At 40.2% G+C, this 26419-nt stretch overlaps 1 protein-coding gene and 1 long non-coding RNA gene across 4 annotated transcripts in view; one reads left to right on the forward strand and one right to left on the reverse strand.

The window, feature by feature from the left end:
• Positions 1 to 26419, reverse strand: part of LOC138241029 (melatonin receptor type 1A-A) — a 31785-nt gene that overhangs the window by 3828 nt on the left and 1538 nt on the right. Inside the window, exon 1 of one of the 2 annotated variants that reach the window (XM_069193325.1) lies at positions 20543 to 20855. The exons of the other annotated variant lie outside the window; for it this stretch is intronic. Coding sequence (XP_069049426.1) covers positions 20543 to 20726 — 184 coding nt within the window. The 5' untranslated portion in view covers positions 20727 to 20855. Of the gene's footprint in view, positions 1 to 20542; positions 20856 to 26419 lie in introns of those variants that run through there. 2 annotated transcript variants of the gene reach the window in all.
• Positions 20940 to 24559, forward strand: LOC107077181 (uncharacterized). 2 transcript variants are annotated; one of them, XR_001478265.2, is made up of 3 exons: positions 20940 to 21950; positions 22245 to 23028; positions 23253 to 24559. It is a non-coding gene; the product is annotated as an uncharacterized lncRNA (long non-coding RNA). The 2 variants fall into 2 exon arrangements; XR_001478264.2 differs by having other exon boundaries at positions 22245 to 24559.

Below are 26419 nucleotides of genomic sequence, written 5' to 3' on the forward strand. Positions count from 1 at the left end.
TAACTAAGTAGGGGTTAAATCCGATGCACTGGAAGAAAGTTTTCACCTGAAGCCTAACCCTACAGTGGATGAACTCCTCTCACAGAGTTAAGCTGAAAGATGATATAATATGAGCAGTTGTGCTGTTCGAGATGACCTTCCTTCTCTGAACTCCCCTGAGTGAGCCTTGGAGCGTTCATTGTTTGACACAGATTTGTTTGAATTATTTTCTTACTAAGCATCCCAGCAGCACAACTGATATTTGTTGAAGCGACTAAGAGACGACGTAAACCTATGAAATGAGAAAGGGAAACAACATTATTATAGGAGATATGGGACAAACAAAAAATTATTGTGTGCATACAATTGATAAAAGCCTTTATCATATAAATTAATACTGATACAGTACAAATTAATACAGTACATTCCTACTGAAGCCCCTAAATTGTTTTTAGGAGACTGAGTATAATTATTTATTTTTCGAATTATAGCGGAAACGCAGTCTGTTACAGTACTGATGTTTACGGACACGAGTGTACTGTTATGGCAGTATGACTAGTTTTATTTCTAGATGGTTATATGAACAAAACAAGGACATACTTATGCATTGTGTTGACAAGTTGTAGAATCTGGCTGGACAGTGTTTGCAGGGTGTTATTTGAGAGCGAAATAAAAGAGGCTGCTCTTCTATTTCTCATCATTCCCGACTGTCACGTCTTTATTCGTCTTTCGTTCCACAGCAGTGCGCGGTCATTCACCTCGATGATTATGAATTGAACTGGAGCAGGGGTTCTGAAGTGATGCCTTTAGCAACATGAAGCATCTGTACGTGGGGCATTCTAATTTTCTTGTCAAAGATGCCACACAGAGTTTTGCAAAGGGACCTTGGCTGACTTTAATTAAGTAGCATTCCCTTAAATGTGTCATCTCATTGCCTTCCTAGAAGGATTACAGACACCTGTTGTTTTAAGTTCAGCTAAGAGCACTAAAGACTCAAACCAAATTAAAAGGGGGTCTTAAAGGGAGGATACTATTTCCTCATGTTTATTTTGCTTCTCACATATCAGCTGCTAATCTTTTACAATCTTCCATTCATCCATCCGTTTTCCAACTACTTCATCCGATACAGGGTCACAGGGGAGCTGTGGCCCATCCTGGCAAGCAGCGGGCACAAGGCCGAACTCAAACTGGATGGGATGCCATTCCATCGCAGGGCAGACACACACACACACCAGAAAATAATTAACCTACCAGCATGTTTTTGAACCATTGGAGGAAATCAAAGCACCCGGACAAAGTCCTGGGAATGGGGCCTGTTCATTGTTTCAGCGTTTTCTTGCTTATTCCAGTAATGCAGAGTCTATGTATACTCCAAATCTGAAGACAATGTGGATAATTGGTTAGCTTTATTTCGATCTTTGTTTTTGTCAGTTAAGAAGAATGTCAGCAAACATTCCTGTTGGCTATAGTCAAAAAATAATTTGAATTGCAGACTAAATACTATGGATTCAACTTCATTTTATGGAATCAAGTAATTTACATTGATAAATATCTCAATAAGAATTATTTTGTTCGCTTACTGGATGGCAAATCTCTTTTTAAAAAAAAGCAAATAGTAAATAATATAAGTTATAACGGTGCAGAGGTTTTATTTTTTGTGGATTTTTTCTCAGCAATAAACTACTTACTCACTTTGCCCTGTTTTTAAAGGCTGAAGTGCATTCAACAACTGTCAGCAGACGAATTTCAGGGTACCAGTTAACAAATGAATATACTGTAACTCATTTGAGGTGTATAAACACAGTTCGTGTATGTGCATGTGACATTTGTATCCCCTTGTCCCTCCTGTCTTCCTGGGGGGGCTGGTGCACAAATAAACTTCAAAGGGCACAAGGTTTCCCCACAGCGGAAAAATGTAAAAACAGTTTTTATTTTCCCGAGTCCAATAAAATCCAAACAATTCCTATACAAAAGGAAGTTCAGAGCAGCTGAAACAGCCAAAGCAAATATATAAGTTCATGGGTTTCTTTAGTACTTAAAATATATTTATTAAAAAGGAGAGATGCAAAGCCATCCCTACCCTAGGAAGCTGAAATGTATAACTTTAGCCAGACTCAGTCACATCCTGTCATTCAGCAAGTTTAAGCTTTTAAAAAACTGAGATACAGATGAACTACATTAACTACATAGTAACATAGTATTTGCTTCCTAAATCCTGTAACCTCTCTATGATTTAGAAACATTGTAACTATGAATGTCTCCCTTTCATGCTGAACTGGGCTCCTCTTCTGGAGAGCATGAGGGTTTTGCAGTCTTGTGGAGTGAATGAACATAGAAATAGAAATAACAGCAGCAGCAGTTTTACAAAACCCCGTCAGTAGAAATGATGTCAGGAGCAGCAACAGTGATGTCACAGATCCCAGGTAATGGTGTGAGCAGAGTCACAGACCCAAGTCTACAGCAGCAGTGATGTCACAGACTTATTCTTACCTGTCTGGATATACAATAAGACCTGTTCATCTCAAACAAATCATTGGAAAGCCTGGGTTTTTATTTGTGACAAAATTAAACTACAGCTTTTCTGAGCATTCAAGTGAATGACTGAGAATTTACATATATAGCATCTGAAGTTTGCATTGGTTTTCCCACTTAAAGCTAAAAGCATGGCAGATTCATAAAATATTTTTCTGCTCAAATTGTTGAGAATAAGACAAACTAATAATCTCTTAAAATCACAAATGGTAAAAGTATCACATTAAAAACTGCTTCTCTTTGATAAGTTAATAAGAAACATTAAACATTAAAAGTCATTTTAACTAGAGGAGAGACAGCTACTAGAATCTAATGCTGAAATCAAGCTCTGGCAAGCTCTTCAATGGAATATAATAAGAGCATACTCAAGCCAATTCTCCTCAACATTAATCCCTATAGAAGCTTAATAACTGAAATATGAGTATCACAGTGTTTTTCATTTTCACTGCTGGGATTTCATAGCTCTTAAACAACTTTTCCTATGCTGTGGCATTACTAAAAATCACTACCTTGTATGTTAACAATGCAGTTTCTTTGCCACGCATGTACAAATTCTTTGATTTTCTTTCATGCTGAGCCCGAAACGACCTAATTGGATCATTAAGTTGCTTAATTAGGACATGCTTTCTTAACCTCTACAAACGATCATTTAAGTGTAAAAACAGCCAGACTGTGGTGAGATTGGATCATGGTTTCAGACCTGTGGGCATGTTTGTGTCAGAATAATGTTTTGTGGACAGGTAATTCATTAGTGTTTCCAGCCTGCTGTTGAATATTTTTAAGCATGGGATGTACTGTTGATCTTAAAGCTAGATGCACTGGCTATAGAGTTAACCGACTCTGACCTCTGTCAGCTAAGCAACTGACACCAATATTACCACACTCGCCAGCTGTATAATGTGCCGAACCAGTCTTCTACTACTCTCTGAAATTATCTGGTCTATGACGGAAGGGTTACAAAGACCAGGTGAGAAATTGTCTGTTTATAATATCGTCTATGGATGAAGTGAGCTAGTAACAAAACTTTGAGGCTCCTTTCTGTTTTATTGCTTTGTTCGCATTGTAATTAAGATCTGTGACAAATAAAAGTCTGGGACATTTTAGGGGAAAATTGATTTTGTTTTCAAAAAGCTAAATTTTGTTTTCAAAAAGCTAAATCATAAGTGCTTTGACATATTCTCAAACTAGAATATTCTCATGACTGGGAGTTCTTATCTGCATATCATCCTGACACAGCAAAGTTCTGTTTATTATTTGAATTATTATAAATAATTAAAAGACTCATATCATTTTGTGATCAGTACAGTCCAATTAAATTTCTTGTTCTGCAACATGGAATGAACTCAGTTTACACAAACCTTTAGCTTCACAACAAAGATTTTTATATAGAGTTTAACTCACAATGCCCTCAGTTCCCTGTCTGTGTGTTTTTGGGATATTCCATGTTAATCCACTCTTATGACATCCTAAAAAAGTAAGTTAAAAAAGCCACCTGCATATTTCTGCACAGATCCTGATGCAGCAGCACCCAAACTCAAAATCTGTGAAACATTACTGAAGCGACTATACTGTATATTTCCATGGTTCACTTTTTCCCTCTCATATGAAAATGTATAATCTTGTAAAAAAGCTCTTTTTCTCTTCCCCTGAGAACTTTTGTACGCAGCTTTTTCTGTTGTTCATGCTTCTTGTAACTAGCAGTGCCAGCAGTAAAACTGATACAGCAAAGAACTGTCAGGAAATCTCCAATTCCCAAGTAAACGTACTGTGCACTGAAAGAAGCCGCCTTCTGAATCACATTTATTGCACATTAAGAACAAAACAATCCAGGGAAATTCCTCTTCCCATGACTTGTCGAAATCAGGAACGTTCCTGTTCCCACGACTTGACAAAATCTTTCATGCATTATCATGGGCCAATGTGCAACCATACCTGCAGTGTCTGTCTTAGCTGGCTGACAGCATGTGTACTGTACATTAGGAACCCAGTTTCCAGGTCACTAGGCCCGTCAGGTTACCACTTGTTTCAGCAGGTTCTACAGTATAATGTAAGGAAAAATCACTTTGACTTTAATTAGGTCTAGTTAAGCTCAAGAGCTAAGGGGCAAGGCCTATGATCCTAGTTCAGGGTCTTAATGCAGTCCTCTATCTAGCCTGGACCCCATGATGAACGACTTCTACTGTATATACTATTTATAGTAAATCCTCGATATAAACAAGTTCTACACTCACAATTCAGCTTTTTCACGCAAAATGCTTTTGTGACCACTTTTTCCACACTCATGGACCCAATTCACTTTTTCACAGGCTGTTCGTTGGGAGAGTTACTTCAGTCTCCCTCGGTCTCTGTAGTAAAGACACAGCTGGGTTCACAAAGAATTAACATGTTTATAAAAGTACAGTAAATCCTGGGACATGCTTTAGTTATTCGGCTGCCATCAGAAAAGTATTTCATATGCGTTTTGTGTAGACCTTTTATCAGAGCAATGCCTGTATGCGATACAATGTTATACCAGAAAATAAAACAAATATTAAATTGAAAACACCCTGTTGCCCTGAGCCCTGTGACACTGGAACTCTGTGGCTCAAACCTTTGCCAAATTTATACAGTACATCGCCTCAATTGACACACTCAGAGCCTTCACCTGTTCATTGTGAGGTTTGGCAGTGTATTACGCAGCACAAATCACACAAAAGAAGCAACTGCACCAGCACACAAGGAAAGAGAGTCGTTGGAGCACCTGGTGTGGAGTCTTTAAGGTATTTAGGATTATGTGCCTTTCATTAGGAGTTAGACTGATTGCAAGACTAAGTTGGAAACAGTGAGCAGGCGTTGTCTCCTGCTGTTCAGTTCAATTTTTTTATGAGTGATTTTTGACTCTTGTCATCCTTCAGCATCTTTTTTGAATGAGTAATTGTTGGGTAAGGGGCGTTTTTCTTGGCCTCTTTCAACGACTAAAGTATTTCCATTCTACATTCTACTAGAAAGTTAAAAGGCAATATATGTGTGACTTTGGTTGCCTGAATTTCCCTTAACCATTTCAAATGGAGAAATCAATATTTCTCTCTTTTTTTAGATCACTTTATTTTTCTGCTTCATAGAACAGAGCTGTTTCTTAGGAAACAATGAACCAATGAAAAGCAAAAAGCATAACATTTCCCTCGAGCCTTAATTTTGACAGTTCTCATGAGAAAGGTCGTTTTCTTGGTTTGGAAACGAGGCGCTTCAAATTTTGTATAACCAAATATGCACTTGTTTCTAAAAGTACTTACACCAATATCCAGAGGGTTAGTTTTACAAAAGAGAAAGCAAAATGCTCATGTTGCTTTAGAAGGTATTAAAAGATTAACAATGTTCAAGACACATTTGTTACAGATGAGCTATAGACAGATTACCACTGAAAAACCACAATTTTCCTCCTGGCTAGGAAGGAATATTCATTAAAAACACGTCTTTACAATATCTGTTTAATAGTAAAAAAATACTACAACTTTTTCCTAGGAAAGTAAAACAGTATCAACATAACAGACTATTGAAATGCATGTTTAGAATGGTTTGGAATTAAACTCAAAGCATTTCCTATTATACTTGGATCATGAAATATACTGTAGAGTCAGGGAAACCTGAGGCAATACAACACTGTTACAGATGATTCACTTCCAGAACGTTATAGAAGACCGATACTCCTCACCCACACGATTTCTTCACTTTAATGGAGGTTTGGTTTTGAAAAGATAGTGATCATCACCATTTCAAAAACCTTAACTGCTATAATTGTCTCAGTTACTGTATGATTTTACCAGTGTTCCAGCCTTCTGTTGAAATTATAATTAGCAAATAAAAGGGAACAAAGTCATAAAGCAACGCAACATGGAAACTTTTTTAACAGTTTGAGTCTCTTGTAATTAACAGCCTCAAAGCCTGCCTCCAAACTGAACTGTCTAAACTGTTTGAAAATCCAATGTTTTTTAATGAAATGATAGCCCTACAAATTATTTGGACTACAAAACAATGTTTCTATTCCTTAAAAGCTGATTGGATTATTTATTAGATTATTCTTTTAACAAAGAAGACCTGAAAGAGCACTAGTTTTCTGAATGAATCCTTTAACGTCATATTTTTTAAACAAGTGATTGTTATGGAGTTTAAAGGTATTAAACCTTTTTCATAATCAGAAGGCCCTGCGGTTGTGTGCTATTGCACACAACCGCAGGGCCTTCTGATTACGAAAGGATTTATGGATATAATGTTAAGTTAAATACATAAGCATGAGTTAGATATGCTCATTCATATACAAAAGTACAGTATAATGGTATACATTTTAAATGATAAATATTATTGAATTCATTTTATATTTCTGGGCATTTTTTTATTACTCAAATGTATTATATCCAAAAGGACTAGTGGCAGAGATGTCTTTAAATGAACTCTGAAGAAAATTAAGCAAATTAAAAAGCTATGTGAACAGTAAGAGACACTCAAACAGGGAAAATCAACAAAAACAAAAAATCTTGTTGTGCACAATGATTAAGCTGGGCTGCCTTTAGAGTAGCTCCAACCCCATCAAAAGATGTCAAGCTTCACAGGTCACTTTCCTATAGACTGCCGGAAATTAAAAAAAAACTGCACTGGGACAGTCGATGTGGAAAAATAATGGCTTTGTTGCCCCAATGATCACTGAGGATTAAAAGTAGAAATGTTTTACACAGATGTACATAAAGGTCAGTGGGGCTTTCTTCCTGCATCTCTTCCAAAGCAAATGTATTTCTCTTTCATTATCATAGGCATTTCTGGAAGTGGATGTATATACAGTACCAAGACAGGTTTACTGGATACTTTCTATCCTTATTACAATAACCTATAGGTGACCCCTAGTTTTCATACTGTGCGTCTTCGTTCCATATGAAATGGAGAGCATTTCTGTAGAAACCCTTGGGTTATTTTTATAAGCGTAATCACGTTTTTAAGTAACTTGAATCAAAATCTCCATGCTGCAAGCAATTATTTTATTTCATGCAAGCTTTCCTGCTCTATTGCCGCCTTAATTAATTTCACTCTGTTCTGCTGCTAAATTGTGGATCACAGCCAACTGCTTGGTTTTACACTGGAGTGATTTCAACTAAAAACAGTCTCTGTTTTTACATACTGTATATCCAGGTTTCACACAGAAGGAATAAACAGAAGTAATTACTATTTTTGAAAATAGTGGGCATACTTCCTTCAATTAAAATTCAGCATTATTTATAATTACTGTATGTGGTTCTCTAAACGCTCACTGGTACAGCAATAAAACGTATCTAGCTTGCAGCCTAGTGTCAGCTTGATTTAAATTTTTTACAGCACATCTGTTCTGCCCAGCTTAGCTGAATTATCAACAGCTTTAAAGTGCACGACTCCATATTGGTTGCAACTAGGAATGCAAATCTTGCCGATTTGAAAGCATTTCTTTTCCGGTTTAACAGATAAACAGTATGTACGCAATTGGATCTGAAACGAATTTCAAGCTATAGATTCTATAACAAATCCCAATTAAACAATTCTTTTTTGTTGTTTTTGTTGACTAAAATACTTTTCCAGTATAACGCTGTTCTTTTACTTCTTTTATTTGGTTATTTTTCCCCTTTAAATTGAATCACCAGTTTTTTTTTTTTAACCGATTCTCTCCTGAAGTTTCGGTTGTGTGTTTTTGTACGTCTGGGCTCACAGCTATAAACCCTGCGACCGCACACAGGGGAGAAAGAGGACATGTCCTCCAGCCGCTCGGTTTGTCACATGTCACAGGCCATGGGAGTTCGGTACCGACTGGAGAAGGGCCAGCCTCATCGCGGGCTGCACTGGGAGCCTCCAGAAGTCGCTGTGGCCCTGAGATCCGAGAGAGATCGGCTAGACTATTCCGAAGCTGCTCCTCGCATGCAGCGTGGCCCGGGTCCGAACCCGAGATCACAGAGCTCTGGATATGGCACTGCAAGCTGACTCAGCTGAGCAGAATGACAAGGCCTCTCGTCCTCTTCTCACAGCAGGTCATTTTAATTACAAAATCAGTGTGTCGCTGTAATCGCTGCAAATGCAGGAAAAGCATTAATAATAATAATAATAATAATAATAATAATAATAATAATTGCTTACACTTATATAGCGCTTTTCTGGACACTCCACTCAAAGCGCTTTACAGGTAATGGGGACTCCCCTCCACCACCACCAGTGTGCAGCATCCAAATTAGGAGAAATTTCAGCAACAATATAATTTCATGATAACATGAATGGAATATCATATCAAAAAAGGTATGTTTCCCTAAAAAAATTTAGTCTTACAAGGGATTCTTCATATCACAAGTCTCTCACAATGATGAGACTATAGACTCGCATACTAAATACAATGTTTTTTATAGGTACACTTGTTCTTGTCAGATATGTAAAAACATTCCAGGCCAGAGATTATGAGTTATAGCATCCCAATTATCCCACCATCTTAATCTGTGCTGTTAGATTGAGAGATAGTTTCTCTTTTTCTTTTTAGGCTCAGAAAAAAAAGGAAGAGATGGCACATAAACCAATCATTACACTCTTTAATCGAGACCCTTAAGTTCCATCTGGTGCATGGAAGACAGTTTTGAGTTTGACCCAATCCAAATACAGACAGCAACGCAAGCCACTCTCATGACACTTGGGAGGTAACTGTGGGATTATTGAGTCGCATCTTAATAAGGTCAACCCCCCACCTCCAGCAAAAAGAGCTGCAAATCAAACGCCAAGAAAACCTCCTTTATGGGACAGGATGAGATCCGCCATCACCTAGAGCTGGAAACAGTTGTGCTTTACCCCCAAACTACACAGCCTCCTGCACATGAAGATAAACCACTGCATAGCAAAGCCACACTTTCTCCCATTAATCTTTCTAAAGGAGAACTAAAAAAAATAAATAAAAAAAAGTTTGACTCACAGGACTCGAAGTGCTAAACAACCCCCTTACCAGACTTGTGGTAAGTTTGGGGATGTATTAATGGAACCCTTGCAATAGAAACCCTTCATTTAATCATAATATTAGCATCTCTTTCAAAGGAAAAAATACAAAGGTGGATAGGACATGTTTTAGTGATATTTCCTTGTTAGTAATGATAAGGTTGTGGGTGTAAATCCTAACTATCTTGCAGTAAGAAAATAAAATATGATGACCGTGCATCCACTTCTAAGAAGGGTTCAGGTTGCATAGCATGGAGTACAGATAACAATCAATAGAAAATAATAAGAAGTTTCACAAGCCAATGTGGGGAAAAAAAGGAAATAATTCAAACAAAACGATTCAAAGAGGGATGGTTCCAAAGGACCAAACAGAAATCAGTTTCCTGCTGTTGTTTCTGTTAATTCCATGTCAAATCTTACCACACCAGTCCCCCGTCTATCATCAGTTTGACCTCTAGGTCAGACAAAGGCACAGGCTCCCTTGGGGGTCTTGCCTTTCTTGTTTCAGGATTCATATAAACCCTAAGCCGAGGTTACCAGCTCGAGCACAGCCGAGAATGTCGAACACGAAGACATTTGCTACAAAACTCCTATTGAATTTCCTTCGCAGAGTATAGATCACCCTTCGGAGGTCAGTTCCCAGTTTCCCCGTGTGTGCTCTGCCCTGGGGGCTCCGTGGGCAGATTTGTACACTGTGAGCGTCCCGAGGTGGGTATGCTCTAAACACAGGCGTCTCCTCGTCTGCCTGTCTTATTCTGATCTTATTTGCAATGGGGATATTCTCTTTTCTGGTTGGCTGGTCAGACTGCAGCCAAAAAGCGGCTGGCAACATTATTCAACCTGCACCGGATACTAAACTATTAGTACACAGGTCAAGAAGGATTTGAGGGAAACGTTAGAGCCAAGTAGAACACTGTTTAAACTCGATAGGAGTCAGTGGGTGAGAAGAAAATACAATGAGACAAAAAGTCAGAGTGAGGTTTCTGCAGTAGATTATGGATTTTTGGAGTTATTTTATCATGTGAAATATGACATATTAAATTTAATTCTTCCCTGTACAGTACATATGTCAGTTTTCAGCACAGCAAAGACCACAACACACAGCCTGGCTTAACCTAAATTGTTCAGATTTTATGGAAGAATTAGGTTGTAAATTGTCCTCCCAAGTTAATCGACCTTATCCATTTTATTTTAGCTTCACGGTAGAATGAATAAAAGAAAATATATCTTTTTGGACACCCTTATTAGTAGGGCAATCTCATTAATGCATCTGATTAAATCAATGTTAGGCACAATGGTAAATGCCATGATGTTATACTGAGCAATGCTATCTCATTTATTGCCAGTGGAGCCTACCATGGATAGATGGGATAGACCTCTGGCATCTGCAAAAGGTTTCACAGTAAGGTCAAAGTTTTCATCTCTATGCACGCCTGTGTGCCCACAGTTGACCCTGCTTTGTTCCCATCATGCACTGCAATACGCTAACCTGGCAAACATTGTCCGACTCTTCTCCAGGTTTCCTTCATTTTGTCTCATAAGAGAAATGCCACTTGCCTGTGAAAAGAAGTGACCCTACTCAACATGCTCTGTGGCCACATTTCAGCCTCTCCTGTACGCAACACACAGCTCTTGTGACTGGGCTCCTTGACCTCTCTTCTACATCATTTCTCTTCCCATCTGTCTGGAGACAGAGACACCTGTGGCATTTCCGAGTTTATCAGCTGAGCAGCCATGAATGCCGAGGGAACGGCATTCAGCCAGCACCAGGCTCGATCAGTGACCTTGCATGACCTCTGCCACATTGGTTTGGCACAGCTGTCACCTCCAGGAAGCCAGAAAGCTGCACCCCGACTCCAGCACACCAATGCCGCTGTTCATCCCTTCGGGCCCAAGGTGTCATCAGAGTGATCGCATCGACGCATGTTTTAATTCCTACTGACAATCCACCTGCCTGATGATTTGCAGTGGGTTGTGGAATGCACGTGTAAGCTGCATGCTCACAACACATACTCTCTGTAGATTCGCTGAGTGTGTAGGAAGTCTGCTACATCAGTAAGAAATATACGCTATTGCATCAGTTTCTATTATCATTTGTAACATTTAGATCTTTATACCCCTATGCTTTGAATCTCCCTTAAAATGCTGCTTGCTTAACCATATTCCAGAAACTCATAGATCTGTGTTTTGTCTGTAATCCGTCCGCTCAGAATTAAATAGAATATGTTTCTGAAACAGGCGGTACAGTGGCTAGCAATGCTACCTCGCAGAGCTGGGCGTAACGGATGTCAGAAGGGGCGAACCGTGGAGAGGCAGGAGAGCGGAAAAAGACCCTATGCGTAGCGGCGAGACAGGGGTTAGCCCGGGCTCAGCAGTTCAGGAGTCGTAAGAAACCTATGCCCTCAGGCAGCGGACGTGGGGCGACCTGGTGCTAGGCGGGCCTCGGGACATCCGAACGTCAAAGCTGAGCGAGGAGCAGAGCAGAAGCAGGAAGTAAATAGGCTCCACAACAAGACACACCAGAAAGTCATGAATAATCACAGGGAACTAGGAACAGGAGAGTAGAGCACCCTCTAGGTGTACTGGGTGTGATACTGGGGTCCTGAGTTCTATTCCTGGGGTGCTGTCTGTGTGGAGTTTGTATGTTCTCTGAATGTTTGCGTGGGTTTTTTCTAGGTGCTCTCGTTTCCTACCACAGCGCAAGGACATACTGGGGGGTTAATTGACTCCTGGGAAAACTGGCCCTGGTGTGAATATGACTTGAATATGATGGTTGCGTGTTTGTCCTGAAATGGACTGGTGTCTTGTCCAGGATGTATCCTGCTTTGCATCCGTTGCTTGCAAGGATAGGCTCTGGCTCTCCTGCTGGTTAAAGCAGTTTAAAAAATGGATGGATGGATCTCTCTGCTCTAATACTTTGAATACTTTATTTCAGAAGTATTAAATGTATTTACATTCAGCTACTAATCTGCATCAATAACTACAGATCTTCTAGGGCATAAGGAATTATCCCTTTTAATATCTTACTTCCCACTGGATAACCTCCAGTTGTTTTTGGAAAGACACCAAATATTTTCCCTCTTAGGTTGTTAAGATCATGCCAGACACAGTATTAACAGTGTGTATTTATTACTCATGGGTGTAACTTCTTATCCTGTTAATGTCTGTCACACAAACCTTCCTTTCTAAACCTAGGAAATGCCGATTTCAATAGGGCAGATTTTGCAACACTATCGCAGGATTTCAGTTTACTAAAACAAGAAAAGACTGAAAGGTTTTAGCGAAGGCTAATTGAATATCAGTGAAGACATGACCAGAAAACTAAGACTGAGCACTGCTGTAATGCAGAGACAGGACAACAGGCAGTATACAGAATAGAAACTATTTTAATTGGCTAACGTGGAACTTCAAAAGTCAAAGCTTGAATAGAGTTCAGGGGATATTACTCTTTGTCTCCCATAACTGTTCTTATCAGGGCCACTAGAAACATACAGTAATGCACATCATGCATTTGGGCCTGGAGTAAGACTTTCTTTGACTAAAACACAATTTAGTTTCTTTCACTGTGACACCTACCTCCAGTGCATATCAATATACCCAATGCTCTCTCATAAAAATATTAAGGTCCTTCATTATAGCTAATTAGTCAATTAAAGAACAAATTGTCACTTACAGGAAACAGAGAACCATACCATCTTCAGTAGTACACTAGATAAATGTCACCTGCCAACTACTGTCTATTCTTTTCAACCTGTGCAACCTATTATTAATACCATTCATATAAGGTAGGTTGATCAGCCATTTTGCTTTCACCATATCTAGACTCTTCTCCCCTGCACAGAAAGGGGTGACCCACTAGATAACTGCTGTCATCCCTGCTCCTACGTGCTCTCTGACCGCCTCAATCCAGTGCAGTTTTCCTTGGAGGGAGCTGGCCTGATTGTCTGACCTCATGTCACATCAGGGAGACTGGAACTTCAGAGAGCCACAAGACCTACTGTACTCAACTGAGCGAATAAAAAAGAGACACAAAGAGACAGAGCTTACTGCCCAACTTTAAGAGCACCTATGTTGGCGCGCCGATGGTTACTGTAAGTGGGGGGTCACCGGCTTGTACTTTTGGTGTGAAAAGCAGAAATTGTACTCCCGTAATTTCTTGGTAACATGTAAAGATTCTATATTCTAGCTAATGGGGGTTAGCCAGTTTGACCCCCTGTCTCTTAAACACAGCGCGGTTTGACAAGCCTATAAATGACTGAATTCCCAAGCAGGACAGCTGGCCCACACCCAGCAGCTTCAATCCCAGGACGCGTCAGCAACCAGAACAGGGTTTCTGACCTGCCAGCAACACCCGAATGAGTTCACTTCGTCATCTTGCATCTGGGAACTAACACCTTTGAACTCTATAAAAGGATACATCTGTGCTCCCCGTAGTACAGCAAATAAGATTTTGCTACTGCTGGGCTCGGTTACAAATTATGGTCCACACCGGATGCCTTCGCACAATTAATAAAGGTCTTCAAGACTGTGAATCGGTCAGTGTCATTATCGCTGCTTTTCAAAGTATTTACTCCACTGATAACCGATAATATCCTGTTTGTCCTGCAAAGTGTTTTCATCACGTTCTGTGTGGGAAAAACTGCTTTTCCCAGTTTAGTTTTCTAAATACGCTCTTCATGTCTCTGCGCAGTGAGTTGAGAAGACCCCTGAGGCAAAATAGATGCTGTTTGCATACAAAGGCTATTGTATAATACAGGGACCAGAGATTCAATTGCTTAGGAAACTGGCTAAACTTGAACGAAAGCGCTAAAAATGTCCTTTGGAAAGGCATTTCATTTTTGGTCAGTCAAAGGAAAGTTTAGGTTAGATCAATTCCATTGTATTTATAGGGAATGTAACATTGTAATCTACTGTATATCTTCAAGTAGAAACCGATCAACCTCATTTTATTTGATGAGGCTGATTTTAGAGGAATATTACACATTTTAACTCCAAGGAGACAAATCTAAAACTGCCAAAGAACTTAAATTAGATGTACACAGGGCAATGGTGTGTAAAGTGTATGACAGTGATACAGTATGTAGCCTTGAGGTATCCTTGAGTGCCCCATGTTTCTGGTTTTCATTCCATTTTGTACCTTAATTAGTTAATTGTACAAATTAAGTGGATAAGAAGACATATCAGATGTGGTTTCCAGGTCTTAATCAGGTACTGAGTGATAGGTGCCTCTAAACCCTACAGGAAAAGGACTGTAATGATACAAGTCTAGACGTCTATAGCATAGCTGTATGTTCCTTTTCTGACAGAGTGCTCCAGAAGGCCTTTGGGTTGGATTTTGATGATGTAAACAGGAAAATAAGTATTTGATGTGTGTCATTATGGTAATAAGTTGTTGAAATGTATTTCGCCCCTTGGTTGCTGCAAGTCACTTCATATTAAGGTATCCACTCAATAACTAATTAGAACAAACAGCTCAATATCTGAGTGATAATCTCAAGATCCACTCCAGATTTAGTTTTCTGGGGCTTAATCCTGTTGAATTCATTCCTATTTGCAATGAGTGAAGATATCACACAGACTATTCTTACTAGTGTAAAGACAGGCCAGTCCATTAAAGTCATGAAGAGATGTTTGATGTTGCTACATGACCTCATGCCATCATGTGCTTTCTCTCATTAGTCTCAGGGTAGCAAACCCAGAGTACTGTAGATCAGGATCAGTCTGCAGAGCTGTCTTTCTTTTTAACACCCTTGCTGTCTTGCAATCCAGTCAAAGTGGTTATGCAATGTTCTTCCAAGCTAATTTTGCATGCAGTGAGCACATTCAAATTAATAACAAAATGGCTTCTATCCTTCTGGATGTAAAACCCTTACATGACCCCAGAAAAAAAACCAACAACTGCACAAGCTGGAAGTAATTACTGATGTGAACAGTGCCTGTGTTTTCCACACACCTCAACTATCACTCTTTGACTAGTACATTGTATTGCAAGAGCACTGATGTAGCTTTTGTCTGTTGTGCTCATAGAAATGGTTCACATGCAGAGTAATACATCTGTAAAAACGTAAATACCTACAGTATGTCTGAACTGATCATTGGCAGTACACAATTTGTGCAGCATGCCATCAGCGAAAATCCAGTAGAAATCAACCTTTTTACTTTTTGAAACGAATTTAACAGTTTGTTGAGTTTACAGTGTTTAGTATATTACAGAATCATTTTAGGACGAATTGCAAAGCTCTTTTATCTTTTTTTTCTCCACTAACATACTGGTATTCGACTTTAACACAAGTCCATGCTTGAATGGTCTGTTCTTCCCTTATTATTAATGCATTGGTGCACTGAACATGAGTTGGAAAATAGAAGCTGGTGCTATTGAAAGTGGTTTTACATGTTGTTTATCCTGAATATCAACTGCCAATAACTCCAGTTACTAGTAGATACGAGTATATATTTTCCTCCATTCAATTTTTCATTTTGTGGGCTACAGACCATTGTTATGCCCCTAAATAAGAGGCCATCAGCAGACCTAGCTCATCGACAGGCAGACCACTTTGGAATTATTCTAACGTAACAGCGGAATGCTTAGACTGAGTTATTTACACAGACAGGAGGTCATGATGTTTGAAATCTAAAAACTGAATTTGTTTAACAGCTGCAATAATAAACAAAAATGGACTAAAAAAAACAAAGCCTTTTTTGTCATATATCCATCTGCAACGTAAACATTGCATATGTCGGACTAACCTTATGCTGCACAAATCATTCTGCCCTGGACTAGTAAAAACTTAAATGGTCAAGAAAATTACCTACAGACTACTAACTAAATGCTTTTGAGGGGAATTAAATTGATTGAATAATGCTAATAAACTGAGAACATATTGCATATTTGCATGGTACCTAAATGTTCGTACTTACCCAGCAGAATTACCCTATTCTGTATCTTGCATGCAGTGGACACTGTCTTGAGTATTTCTGCATCTGGCAATATTCTTTCCTCCCTCTCCGTGAGCAGTTCTAATCATGTTGAATTCCAACATTGTTTCTGAAGCACGATCATCTTTCTTCTACCTCTAAACCTGTCTGTTCCCAATTCACTTTTATAAGCTCTGCCTCATTCCTACACAGTCTGCTATGCAGAATTAAAGCACAGATCAAACATTATTATGTTATAGTTACAATTTCTCAGTGATCCTATCACATATAGGTTTTAGAACATGTAGTTGCACATCAATTACAGGCTCACACGACACCTTATGATTTGTTTGAACCATTCTAGTCTGCTTTTCGCTCTATTTATAGTACTAAGACTGCTCTTATCAGGGTTGTAAATGATCAACTTTTTACATCTGGCTTGGAAGCTGTAAGTATCCGTATGCTTCTGGGTCTTAGTGCAGCTTTTGATACAGTAATTCATTCAGTGCTGCTCGATTGCTTGCAAACCTTCTTGTCCATTACCGTCTTTAACTGGTTCTTTCTTGTCTGACTGGCAGGCAGCATTTGTTTCCCTTTGTTCTCATAAATCCCCTATGGCCCCAGTCAATCACGGTGTTCCGCAGGGATCAATCTTGGGCCCATGGCTTTTTGTTATTTACATGCTTCCTCTCGGTCAGATGAAATGCAGACAAGGTTTTCAGTCTCATCAGTATGCAGACGACACTCAGATTTATACTAATGCTTTTCCCACTCCGATCTCCCACCTCCATCACTCATCTCTTGTCTCCGCGAGTTCAAGCTCTGGTTGAAACCAAAATTCCCTGAAGCTAAATAGTGACAAAACAGAACGTTTACTGGTGGGCAGCAAATCTCAGCTGGATAAACTCAAAGGTTTCACAGTGATGGTGGATGACTTCCCCCATTCACACATCAGCTGTAGCCAGGAATCTGAGAGTCACAGTTGGTCCTCTCCTGTTTTTGGAGTGCCAACTTAAAAATATGATTAAGATATCTTTATTTCACCTAAGAAATATTACCCGTATTAGGCAATTTCGATCAATGTTCGACACCGAGTGTTTGATTCACACATTCATAACACCAAAGGGTTGATTTCAGCCACTCTTTTCTCTATGTGCTCTCTAACACTCTTCTCAGGAAGCTTCAATACTGTATGTCCAAAGATCGGCAACTACTGTAGATTACGAACACACACCAGACACTGGCAGCATATCACTCCTACACTTTAGTCTCTACATAGGTTGCTTATAAAGTCATGTATTCGATGATATAATGTTATTGTTGACTTTTAAGACTCTAAACAATCTGGCCCCATTGTACATCTCCGTGTACATCATGTTTACTTTGCCTCCTGTGGGCCCCACTCAGTTGAGGCCAGTCCTCTGTTCACTGCGCCTGGGACTAAATCTCAGACTTTTCGTGACACAGTCTGCTTCTCCTGTTGCTGCTCCACTGTCATGTTATGACCTTCCTCCAACTCTGCGACACACATTCTTTGACCCTGTTCAAGTCTAAACTCAAAACTCACCTACTTATTAGGGCTTACGGTATGTCTGGTTGCCCTGTATGCTCCTTTTAAATATTTAATTTTACGTTTTTTTTTCCTTTTTCTTTAGTATTATATAGACCATACTTGGTTTTTGAAAGGTGCTTTATAAATAATATAATATCACACCTTCAGTACATACTGTACCTCTCCAATCTCATTACTCAGTAAAATACTTGAAACCATAACTGTATTACGTTTCGGCATACACCTACAGCGTTGTTAAACCCCTTAAAGTCTATTTTCCAGTTTTACCCAATGACAACATTTTACAGCAGCCATCAAAGTTTAAGCTTAAAATTGTTTCCCAGAAAACCAGAAAAGCAAGGAAACTAGAAAATCAGCAGTTAAATAAAATTATTAAATTTTTAATAGCTCTTTGGGGTTAGTACAGGCGTCAGTAACCATTGCCTCATTTAATGATATACAGATCCTCTGAAGTTTTCATTTGTGGACACAGCTGCTGGCTTGTGAATAGATTATGTAGAATATATAAGTGGCTCTTGTGCTACTGCTGAAGAAGATCTTTTAAGAACTTCAGAGGGAATATGGGAAATATTCTACTATATGTTGTCCAAAAAGTGAACCCCCTTAATCCCGAGTTTTTTCATTGCTCACACAGTTTAATTAACCACAGATCTGTTGGAGTGCTTGACTGTTTTATTGCTGCTGCGCTGAGCGATGTCAAAATTATCAAGTTCTAAATGTCAGATTGATATGAACGGGACAGAGAGCTGACATCACATGACAGGACCCCCCCCCCGCCGCCACACAAACCGAGACAATTCAGATCGTGTCCACAGCTCTGGACTTCTGAAAGAGTGCGCCCTGCATTTCATATTGATGGATAAAATCTATATCAGACCTCTCATAAATATCATTGCTGATTTCGGTAAAAGCCTCAGATGAAAGTAAATCCTGTCAAATTCCTTTTCCCTTCAGCTGACATTTCTAGACATACTGTACAGATAACTTCTCCACCAGATCAATGGAAACTACTGCGTGTACGAGCTGACTACTGATAACAACAGTAATAACGGTCACAATCGTGTCGGGTATTAAGGAAACGGGTAGCCATTTACTTATTAGTAGCACCAATGAATAATTTGCAATTTAAAATCAGTCTTTTACGGTTTTGCTTGCTCAATCACTCCATCTTCTGTTTATTCATTTCGTCCCGTGTTACTTTTGGGGGGGCTTAATATAAGAAATTCTTCATAATAGGAGAAAAAACATATCATGATCCTGAACAGCACTATGTGCTTTAGCGCAGGTTTAAGGCAAAATGACAGGTATTATGAATAGGTGATGTCCAGGGGAAGGACAAAAAAGACGTTATTTAATGACAGAACTGCTTAGTTCGTGTATTTCGGTTTCCAGCACACTCTGCTCGTCAGCAATGTCTCGCCATTTCTCGATGTCAGCGAAGTGATGTTGTCGCATCTGGCCGCTGGGCTCTAGTTTGGGTTCAGCTACAGTACGACGTGCACAGAAAATGAGGTTTTGTATTATCAGGTATCATTACAAGCGTAGGGGGGGAACATGCGCCCGTCTTCGTCTTCACGCTTTGCCCGGTAGGTTTGTTGTGTTTCTGAGCCATATTATGAGATGAAACCTGCGCTTTTCTAACGAAGACACCCGTCTTAAAGGATTGCATCTTATCGCTCGCTGTCCACCGCACACTTGGCCATTGAATTAGCGAACCCTGACATGTTGCCCATTGCTTCGCTCACAGATGTGCCTCCTGCTCCCTCGCTGGAAATACGCGCCTTTGACATTTGCTCGCCGATCACCGCTTACCAAACCCGTCAGCATCCCGCTCCGCTACTTGAGAAAACAAAAAATCGGCGACAGCCTTAACTACCCTAAAACATGCTCGGCAAGCACCCCTCGTTATCTGCACAGCCACATCGAGTCTGACACACCACGTCTTCCGACAACGGAGAGAATCTCAGGTATACGGAATGTACAGTACAGTGAAAGTGAATAATGCATTAAGAAAACTTTAATTTTACGCGTCGGAAATCTTGTACCCATTTGTTAGTTAGCTCTATGCTTGGTAAAACAAGCGCCTGATGTTTTTACTCGGCATGTTTATTCTTTTTCTGGAAAACAAAAAAAGAGCTGCGGTTTCTTAATTCGTTTACTTCTTTCTTCCCCCCATATCCGTCGTCATTAGCATCAGTTCGCAGTTTTGGAATTAAAAATCTAAATTATTAGCAAAAGGAAGGAAAAAAAAACACTTTACAAAAATGCCAAGGGTCTTCCCCACAGGGATCTCCGGAAATAACGATGTCGAGTACAGTAATTCGCAGAACATTTAAATCACGAAATAACATCATACGAGATGACCATTACTTTTGAACTTGGATAGCCAGTAAACCGGAATGTCAAAGTCTTCAAACGAACTCAAATGCGCCTTCAAAATCGCATCATCACCATCAGCATCATCATAATAATAAACAGTGCTAACAAAGTCACAATTAAACTGCAGTATCAACATTACAATTCAATGGCGAATTCAGGCCTGCCACATGAAGGTACACCTTGCTAAACGTGTTACCCCCTTACCTGCATTCCTTAGTTTCTTGTTCTTGTACACGGAGAATATAACCAAAAGGTTTCCCAAAATATCAACCACGATTGTAAAGATCAGAAAGCTGCCCAAAGTCGTAGCGACCCAGGGGGGGCGATTCAAAGTTAGCTCCCGGGGGACCAGTGAAGTGGTGTTCAGATAGCTCCCATTTATTCTCATTTTACCTTGTCTACTTTACTTTCTCAATCAGCAAAAGAAATCATGTGTCCCGCGTGTCTTCTAAGATGTGAAATCAAAGCTGAGGCGTTGTTCTGCAATGACCTGTTCCTGTCGCCATGGTGTAACTTAAATCCTCGGCTTGCCAGCTAACTTTTTTTTTGGGGGGGGGGTTTCAAGTGCACATGTTGTCGGAGACTACACTGTTACAGCTTTGTGTCTGCCCATCACACTGTTGGTATGTGACATCCAGCGCTATCCTCTCGGCTTTCTTCGATTTGTGATAGAAGTGGAGCTGCCTAGCACCGGGGAAGCGCTGCCCCCTTGTGGACACAGTCGGCAGATGCCGGAGCGGAACCCTATCCGCGTCTATGAATTCCTCCAGCTACTGTAGTTCACTCTTCTCCACGCCCAAACCACAGATCAGTAGTGATTCGGGTGCTCGTCCAGTATTACTTCACAGTCGCGCATGCTTTATGCATTCGGGTATTGGTTAATTCATTCGTCTGTGGCAGGAAAAGAGGAAAGACATGGAGAAAAAATACCAGCTGTAATCTACTGTATAAAGAAAAACAATCGATTTCTTTTAGGCTATTGGAAAGCGAATAACTGAACAAAACGAACTGCAAACACCTCGTGTTTATTGTTATTAGCAGTAAATATAAAGACAAAGAGATGTGTCAAAATTGCCCCGGGTTGTAAATCATAATTAAATAGCTATGCATTGAATTTAACACGTAAAAAAATGTGAAGCCTGAAGTGCACGACTTCCATGAATGGGTGGTGGGAAATTTTAATTCTTTCTAAGGAGACATAATCTCAGCGTCACAGTCAGCGATTGCCACTAAGAACAATAATGAGGAAAAAGGTATCGGCAGTGAACCTGAAAGACTTGCGCAACCTGGGCTGGTTCCGTGCGAAACACATCTGCCCCACAGTTCCTCTTCCAAACCTGAAACCTAACATTACAATACGGTACACGGACTGCCCTGAACGCGGACTGCACGACTGGCTTCCAGTAAAGAGCGAGTGTACAGGATGTCCGATTTCCAGATAGAGAGCAAAGGGAAGAGAAAACAGTTTACAAGGCGACGTCGCGCTTCAGATGAGCTCCAGCAGGTCCGCCGAGTCCCAGTGTCCCTCCTGGGTGATGAAAACCGAGCTGACTCTTTGAAGACCCGAGGACAATCGCAGCGGGCCAGTCTGACAGGCAACTAGAAACTAGAGGTACCGCAAAGGGCCGTCGGTAGCAATAGCCTTCACGCAAACCAAATCGTGCCTCTTCTCTCAGTGGAACTAGTAAAGGTTTATGCCACGCCGAAAAGACAAGAAAAGAAACACGACGTTCCGGCTGTGGAGCCTTCTCCGACTCCTTCTCTTTCCAGCGGGGGATAAACCTTTACTTGTTCCTGTGCAGCCTACGCATGCAGACGCAGCTCTCTGCTTGAAGCTCTCCTCTCCATGTTCACCAAGAGCAAGAGCTAAGCGTACTGAAAGGTTTGTCGGGTGTTTTACTCACAGGAAAATGTGCCTTAACGCGCCTGGCAGAGGGCTGAGCTCCTGGCCTCCGGACGAGGGGACCGAGACGCGTAGTCGAGGAGGAGCAGGGATCCAGGAAACAGGTGAAGGTGATAACTGGATGACGTTTAGTAACTTTTTTTAAATGTGAAGAAATGACGTCAGGGGCGATTGCGAACGACTGACGGCTGGGTCTGATTGAACGTGGCCATTTTCTCTCCTCCCGAACTTTCCCTTATAAACTCCATTTTCGCGGTGGCGGGCATAAAATGTCAGGACGAGCACAAAGGGCACAAGGTTAATCAGTTAGTTAGTGAACTGGAAACTACAGGAGGTGAGGGAGTAAGTCATCCATCACGTATAGACGAAAACGTCAGCCCCTAACTAATTAACTTACGTTAACAGACAGGGAGGATCTCCAGTGCCCAGGCTTGTGCTTGGATACTGGCCCACTGCCTCGGCTCGTGGGAAGCGAGTTCAGGCTGCCCCGGCCTCTCCTACTCACTGGGTCAGAGATTCTGTGTACTGCCTCTTCTCAGACTGGAGGAAGTGAGACCTCTGTTCTTAGTGGCTCGAGTGATAAATAACAGGTCTTCCTCTTAGAATCTCTTACTCTTCCCTGGCAGCCTGATGCCTCCAAACCATTCCTTATAGAAAGTATCACTGCACCTCTTCCTTGACAGATTCCAGGGGACCCAAGGCACTGCCCCTCTTTCCTGTCTCTTCTCTGTCCTCTCTGTGTTTCTGTGCCCTGTACACACTTTCCCAAGCAAGTGTGAGGATGCAGGTGGGTGTCCACGAAGGACAGTGTATGTAGGCTCCCGAATGTCAGCTGTGTATTTGTTATTGTGTGAAAACAATAAAAGGTTGGAAAGAATCAGTGGGGTTAATCTATACATTTTATAGTGTAATTAACGTTTAACTGTGTTATGTTTGTTCAGCAAATAACATACATTTGTAAAAACAGCTGCATCATTGTACCTTATGACACTTTTTTATTTTCCCTTTCAGACACCAAGGATAAGACAGCTAAAGAGACACTAACTGAGTAAAAACAACAGTAATAGAAACACTTCTTCTTTCCCTGAGCCTCTTGTCATTAAATAAAGCTTCTACACTCCTGCCTGCTCTGGAGGCATTGCTGACTCATTTGGCAACAGTGTACAAATATGTTTATTGGCTTATGTTTGATGTTTTTATGACACACACGATCTTCACCAGAGGAGGCAATACCATTTTTAATCAATTGGGATTTTGGTTTCTCCTTTTCTGCAAGGGAGAGATTGTCCACATGAAGAATTTTAATAACAGCAGGTATTTCCTTCACGCGGTGTTCAGCACAGTCCCTTGGCATATAAACCATGAAGCAAACCCCATTTCCTTTTGGGAGAACAGCTGTATCGATAATGTTCTTTCCGGGCTTGTTTGAAGGATGGGTTAGCTGTTCCATATACCTACCCTACAAGCCTAACATACAGTAAACCACAGTTTCATTACCCCACAGGTTTCACCTTTTTATTCATGGTCTTTCTGCACGTTCTCTCTGCAAAGCTCCTGCAATCACCAAGCTCTCTGATCCCGGTGTGCCCCTCTCCTCTGTGATCGTTACTGCATGCCTGGCTTCAGTGTCTGGCTGCTGATTGGATAGTGGCTCTGCTTCACCTGCTCGACAGCCCACCTGGGGCACAGACTGTTATGTTATCAGGCTGACAGTGTAATGTCTTGGTTAGGCTATCATCTGATGGGAGATTTATGCTGTTAACATTACTCATATTAATATAAGATTTCAGCAGCCCCAAGAGTCAAATCCTATTATGTGTTTGTAAAAAAAAAACAACCCACAGTAATATAAACACTTCTTCTTTCCCTAGGCTACCAAGTTATTTTTCTTTAAATGAAACTGCAGCTCTCCTGCCTGCTTCTGGAGACGGGTACAAGTTAATAGGGCCACACTGAATATTCTTCACAGGATTGCTGCCTTCACAAAAATGAAGGAAAGATTAAAAAAATGTTAACCGTGTACTTTATTTGTTGCAATGCATTCATTTAAATTACCTAAAAGTGCAGAAAAACAACAATGTGCAAAGGAAGTAGACAACTTCAGAACTCTGCAGTCAGGCTCAAGTTTACTGATGTGGGAAACCAGACAAAAGTTCACAGAAGTACTGTACTGTATGTATCTCATATTACATTAACAAACATCTTACTTGGAACTTAAGAATTTTTGTAATGCGCTATAGCTTATGTAAGCATGTTCTGTGAAATGACACTTGGCACTTTTTCTTGTATAAAAATAAATTTTATTTTATGCAATAAAATGTATCATGTTGTATCAGGTGTTTTCTGACTTATAGATATTTAAAGTAATATTTAAATTAAAGTAATTTCCAAAGCTATTGTGATTTGATTATAAGGAGACTTATATAAGGAAACAGTGCATTATCATGTCATTTCAAATCCGTACAGAAAGCTTATTTAAATTTTCAATAAAAAAATGATCTTGCTATAGCTATTTTGTAACCTTCTTTTTTATGCTATCATTTGGCTTATGATCTAAGTCATCTAGCAGAGCCCAGCAGGGAGATCCGACCTCAGTTAACAGGTTTTGAGTTCTCCTGGAAGTTCAGTGCTTAGCCTCTGAAAGTTCATGTCTCTGTAGGTTTCAAACATACAGTGTAGCTGTTCTCTCTTTGTTTCCTATTCAAGGGTCATTAAAAGCCATTTTACCACACAGTCTGATCTCGTCTCAGTAGCCAAGCAGAGCTGGGCCTGGTCAGTACTGGTATAGATGGGAGGCCTCCTTCCTGTATCTTACTCTGTTCCATTTGCTTATAAGCTCATAAGCTCTGTCTGCTCTTAAGGAACTGTGAGTCAAGGCCTGCTGTATACTACTGTACAGTATGTGTCCAGGGTACCTCAGAGGTTACAGTATTGCGCCAACGTCACTCTAAGCAGTTATGGTGCACTTAAAGATTTTATCCTCTAGGTCTACTATCTTTTTTCTATGCATTTCAGTTATTATTAGTGGTGTTCTATTCAGAAGCACAGGCTGCACGTTCCACATCATTCTAATGACATAACATTATAATAAAATCGCATTAAATGAGCTCTTCACTAATTGCCGTTGGTGATCAACATACTGTACTTGTGTACTTAGGTCGTACCGTCTCCAGCTTTTAATGAATTCACATGCATTATCAGAGGGAGATTCCGTGTCGTGATCTTTAGGAGGATACATCGTTGAGATAACAACTTATACCATTCGTTGAATTTCAAATGTAAGGTTAATGTATAATAAGAAAGTCAAGCGGTGAGGTAATGGGATAATATGCTGTACAGTTAACAGGGATAAAGAAGAGAGAAGAAAGCAGCTGTTTAACTGCCGCAATGATAAACCAAGATACAGAGCTGTAGGCTTGACTTAACCAATGAGACTACAACAGATGTTCAACTGCCAATATTTTTAGCAACACCTCCAAGAACGTAGTATCTGAAGTCACTTCATGATAGAACGAGACCTTATTTTCAGACCAGTTTCCTGCCTCGTTACATAAATTAGACAGGGCTTGAGAAATATCCACAATGGCAATTTTCCTGGATCCATTAAAAATAAATAAATAGGATAACTACGGCTCTTCAGCAGGAAACACTTAGGATGCAATTAAAATATTGCTTTTTTAATAGCTGACATTAGACACCAAGATCTTCACCCCAGTTCTCCTTGCAGCCATGTGTTTTAGTTTTACTAAGTGCTTATTTTACTGTTATCTGGTCCAGCAAGTGTGAAGATTTGCTTTTTTCGATTACTTTTTTTCCTCATCATGATCATTATCATTTCACCGGGTCTATCGCCATAACTACGATGACAGAACAATGCTCACGCAATTCCAAGCGACTGGCCTCCAGAAGTACGAACCGCCAGTTTTTCACATCATACATCCATCCTTCTCCACCAGCCTTGTCTTCCTACTTCTCCTCCTCACAAGCACACAAACAGCATAATGAATGTAAGCAAACGTTGCGATCATATACAGTACGTTCAAACGTAAAAATGAGATATTCAGTCATGTCTCTTTTAATGAGGAAACTCATTAAAAACAGGGATACTCAAATGCTGGTCAGGGCATCCGCTCAAAGTTCAAGTGCTTCCTAAAGTAAAAATGCGTTTGCAGGTTTTC

Source organism: Lepisosteus oculatus, chromosome 1, assembly GCF_040954835.1.
Source record: "Lepisosteus oculatus isolate fLepOcu1 chromosome 1, fLepOcu1.hap2, whole genome shotgun sequence".
Classification (NCBI taxonomy): domain Eukaryota; kingdom Metazoa; phylum Chordata; class Actinopteri; order Semionotiformes; family Lepisosteidae; genus Lepisosteus; species Lepisosteus oculatus.